This window comes from Chrysochloris asiatica, unplaced genomic scaffold (assembly GCF_000296735.1).
Source record: "Chrysochloris asiatica unplaced genomic scaffold, ChrAsi1.0 scaffold00022, whole genome shotgun sequence".
Lineage (NCBI taxonomy): Eukaryota > Metazoa > Chordata > Mammalia > Afrosoricida > Chrysochloridae > Chrysochloris > Chrysochloris asiatica.
In genome coordinates this window covers 21,895,991-21,900,568 of record NW_006408540.1, presented here as the reverse complement: position 1 = coordinate 21,900,568, position 4,578 = coordinate 21,895,991, and the positions used below count along the sequence as shown (strand labels likewise).

The 4,578-nt window shown below is 42.8% G+C and overlaps 1 protein-coding gene across 1 annotated transcript in view; it reads left to right on the top strand.

The window, feature by feature from the left end:
• The first annotated feature begins 509 nt into the window (after positions 1-509).
• The window catches only part of ESD (esterase D), a 43,013-nt gene continuing 38,944 nt past the window's right edge, over positions 510-4,578 (top strand). Inside the window, exon 1 of the mRNA XM_006837689.1 lies at positions 510-577. Coding sequence (XP_006837752.1) covers positions 510-577 — 68 coding nt within the window. The remainder of the gene's footprint in view (positions 578-4,578) is intronic.

The window sequence follows — 4,578 nt, the reverse complement described above, 5'->3', positions numbered from 1 at the left end:
ATCTGGTAACTCTGAACGATAAGTACTAGAGGATGAACCACAAGGTTGGCAGTTCAAGCCCACTAGCTGCTGCTCTGGGGACTGATGAGGCTTTCTGCTCCCACAAAGGTGTACAGCCTGGGAAAGTCTATACAAGGTCACCGTGAGTCAGAACTAACTTCAGTGGTACTGAACAACAACAGAACTAAGGCAATCAGTTATATCCTGCCTCCTCATACAAAGAATCCAAGGCAGTTTACAACCCCAAACAAAAGCTTGTTAATAAATTATTAATAGCATGCCAGAGTTCTGAAGTTTGTTTTTAAGTAGGTAGCACTTGTAAATATATGTATACAAATTAGTTTCTTAGTATCATTTAGAAAAAATAACCATGTGGGGAAAAAAAATCTAATTGAAAAAACAATGGTATGTTCATATATTCTGTCTAAAAACAATTCGTTGTATTTTAAGTTGTGGCGGAACTAATTCTCTAGAAATTCATGAGATTTCATCTTCACTAATAGGAGAAAATGGCTTTGAAACAACTGTCCAGCAACAAGTGCTTCGGAGGCCTACAGAAAGTGTTTGAACATGACAGGTAACAATTTTATGTTTTATGTATCTCTGTATTGTTGTTGTTGTTTGTCTTTTATTTCAAAGTGAATATATGTTATGGTACCTCAGTGTACTTTTAAACCTATTTATTCGCTCTGTCTAGTTACCTGACAATTTCCACTAACTTAATTGACTGAAAGATTTGACTGTGTGAGTTAAAGAGAAGTACCCAAGGGACTTCGCAAAGTTTCCAGAAAAATTACAGAATGGTTTAATAACATTTTCCACACACTTTTCGAAGCCCCCTGGTATCTTTTAAGCCTAAACAGAAGGAGATTCAGGCTTTGACTTTACATGACTCAGAAACTTTGTAGAAACTTTGTTGTAAGTAGATAAGGCACCTGGACATGGTATTGTCTCTGCTGCCTGCCAGAGTCTGACTAAAGGAATTAAATACACCAGCACGATTGTGGTTGTCCACAGTTTAAAAAAGAAGCCGGGGAGGGGAGCTAGGAACAGTCTTTTAGAAATAAGAATGCAGATGGAGGAGCAGTGCCCGACTTCACAGAACTTTGAGAGCTAAATAAATCCTAAGCAGCAGCAGGGAGAAACTGAGAAGTAACATGATATAATAAAGCCTTTACTACACATATTCCAAGGAGGCTCTGGTAGCGTAGTGGTTACAAGTTGGGCTGCTGACCTCAAGGTCCGCAGTTCAAAACTACCAGCTGTTCCGCAGGAGACATCTACCATGTCATTGTGGTCACCTCTATTTTGAGGAGGCAGCTCTAACCTAGTCATATTTTAAGTTCTTTCCAGCCTGAGGTGCTCATCATTTAAAGTTATATCAGATAATAGCCCTCTCTTACCCTGCATGAATAATTTATTTTAGAAAGATCAGTGTATGGCTGGTCCCTGTGAGTTGGAGGTTAAAGATATCCCAACTGTTCACCCTTCCTGACGTGCTGTACCACTCCATAGTCCCTGACCTCAGTCACCACTCCTCCCTGCCCTCAAGTTTCAGAGTTCTGTAACATCTCACAAAACTCACAGGTATCAAGAGAAATGCTCCACTCAACTGTGGAGGCTGGCAAGTCCCAAGTTCAGAGATCAGTTTGCAGAAATCTTCTCACCTCTGTAGTCTCAGGAACTAAGGAAGCCAAATCGGGAGGTCAGATGACAGGCTGTGGATGCACGAGGCCGCAGGAGCTGGTGAATCAGGTCAGGTGATGAGCCGAAAGTCCCACAAACTGGAGGTCAGACAGAATGAGCCAGAGGCAAGATCTAGGGCAAGAGAGTGAATTTGTCCAGAGAAGTCTTATAAACGCTTACTTCCACTGTAATCTTTGTTCCTTGTTGTTGTTGCTAAGTGCCCTTGAGTCAGTTCTGACCCATAACAACCCTGTGTAGGGTTTCTAAGGAGCAGCTGATGAGCTGGAACTGCTGACCTTGGAGTTCATATGACTTTGCAGTCCAGCGCATTAACCCACAACACCACACCAGGACTCCCTTTTCCTTTGTACCGTTGTTAAGTTCTGTCTTACAATGAATTTGTCTAAAGCAGTCTTGCAAATTCTTAGTTCCATTGTAATCTTTACTCCTTGTTGTTAAGTGCCGTCAAGTCATTTCCGATCCATGGTTTCTGAGGAATGTCTGATGAGTTTGAATCACCAACCTTGCAGTTCAAACTGACGTTGCAGTTCAGCACATGAACCCACAATGCCACACTGGTTCATTTCAGAATGGGTCCATAATCACAGACATTGTTGTTATGCTGTTAAGTGTCATTGAGTCAGCTCTGATTTATAGTGACCCTGCCTGTATAGGGTTTCCTAGGAGCAACTGGTGGGTTTGAATTGCCGACCTTGTGATTAGCCGTTCAGTGCTTATCCTACAGCAGTACACTGGGAGTCCAATCACAGGCATAGCAGCTAGGATTTACAATATATCACACAATGGAAAATTTGACTAGAAGGACCATGATAAATCATTAGCTTCCCTGCATCTTCATTCGATTTTCAGTGGTCATTATTCTAGAAGTAGATCACTAGATTCTTCTTGTAGTCGGCTGTAATCTGGAAGCTCTATTGAAAACTCCCTGGTGGTTGACCCTGCTAGCATTGGAAATTCTGGTGGCATAGCTTCCAGCATCACAGCAACATACAAACCATAACAGTACCACGAACTGGAAGACAGACATGTTCCTTAGAAACCAGGAATGATAAGACTTCATCTCGTGTACTTTGGACATGTTATTCAGGAAGAATCCGTCTCTGGACAAAGACAGCATTCCTGGTAAAGCCAAGGGGCAGCAAAAAAAGAGCAAGACCCTCAGCAAGATGGATTGGCACAGTGGCTGCAACAGTGGGCCCACACGTAGAGGTGATTGTGAGGATAGCGCAGGGCTGAGCCATGCTTTGGTCTGTTGTACACAGAGTCACAGTGAGCTGTGAAAATGGTTTTTGTACACAGTCGTGGTGAGTTGTAAGAAGGGTACAGGGCTGGGCCGTGTTTTGGTCTGTTGTACATGGGGTCACTATGAGTTGTAAGGATGGCACAGGACCAGGCAGTGTTGCCTGTGGTACATGGGGTCACAGTGAGTAGACCAAGCCAGCAGCACCTAACAGCAATATGTAAAGCCTTAGAAAGAGGAGCTACCAGAGACACCTAGGAGTAAGGATAAAAACAGACTTAATAAAAAGGAAGATTTGTTGAAATCAGTTGTTTAAAGGAGCAGATAGACCCTAGTTGCCTCGGTTCTCTGTGCCTCTCTGAGGCCACTGCCTGTCACCAACTCTGGCAAAATGTTCCAGGTTCACTCTCTAGGAAGGTAAAACAAAGTGTCTATAAAAGAGAATGCCAGGTTCAATTGGGGGGAGTAAAATCACACTGCAGTTAGGGACGTTAAGAGAAAATTTGCATGTTGACTATTGAAACTTCCTAATGCTCCTCAGCTTCCAGAATTCAGAGAGTTAGGGAAATATCCTAGGTTCCTTAGAGGAGCAAAAGCAGTGAAGCATAGAGAGAGAGATTTTAAAGGAAGTAGCTCACATAACTGTGGAGACTGACACTTCCCAACTCTTTCTGTCAGGCAGCAGTCTTGAGGCTTTTCCTGACTTACATGGTTGCTGGGACTGAAATGCGCAAATCTGGTTCAGGCTAAAGGCTGCTGACTCACAGGGTGGAAGGAGCTGGTAGGTCCCCGAGCTGCAGGCTGCTGGCTCACACCCCAAGAACCAGAAGACAGGATGACAGAGTGACTACAGGATTGAGAACATCCATACGTATCAGATGCAGGCCACACTTGATTGGCTACTCATGTCAGATCATACAATGAAGGATGATTACATACTATCTGTCAAACCACTGAGAATCATGACCTAGAAATTGACATAGAACTGTAACCAATCATAAGTCTCCTAAAGACTCATCTTGGAGGTAATGCGACTAGCACCAAAAAAGAGAGACCTTAAGATACTGGTATTAAGTGTTCCAACAAAACGGTCCAGCCAGAGCCTGCTCCACAGTAAAACCACGATTGACAGCTCCACGTCCATTTACAGCCTGGTTATTAATGCCTCACTCTTAATAGAAGACAGCTGAAGATCTCTAACCATTTGTGTGAAGCCTCTAATACAAAAGACAGACTTCAAAAAGAAATTTTGAGGAAATGGACCTGGCAGAGGGAAAACATCCTAAGTAGTTCTGCTGATGTCAGAGCCGTAGCAGCTGTTATTACCTCATGACGTCAGTGGAAGATGCCATGAAAAATATTCAAGAGCAAAAAAGGAGCCTAGCAATTTAAATCTGAACAAGACTTGGTAGACCAGCTACTTAATATAAAGTTGAATGGTTGAGAAGTTAGAAGGAGACAAAAATAGAAAATGAGAGAGGATGAGCAAACATAAGGAACAGTCCAAGAATCCAACATTTAATTATTAGGAGTTTTGAAAAGTAAAACAGAAATGTTGTTGTTAAGTGCCGTCAAGTTGGGTCTCACCCATAGTGACCCTGGATAGGGTTTCCGAGGAGCAGCTGGTGAGC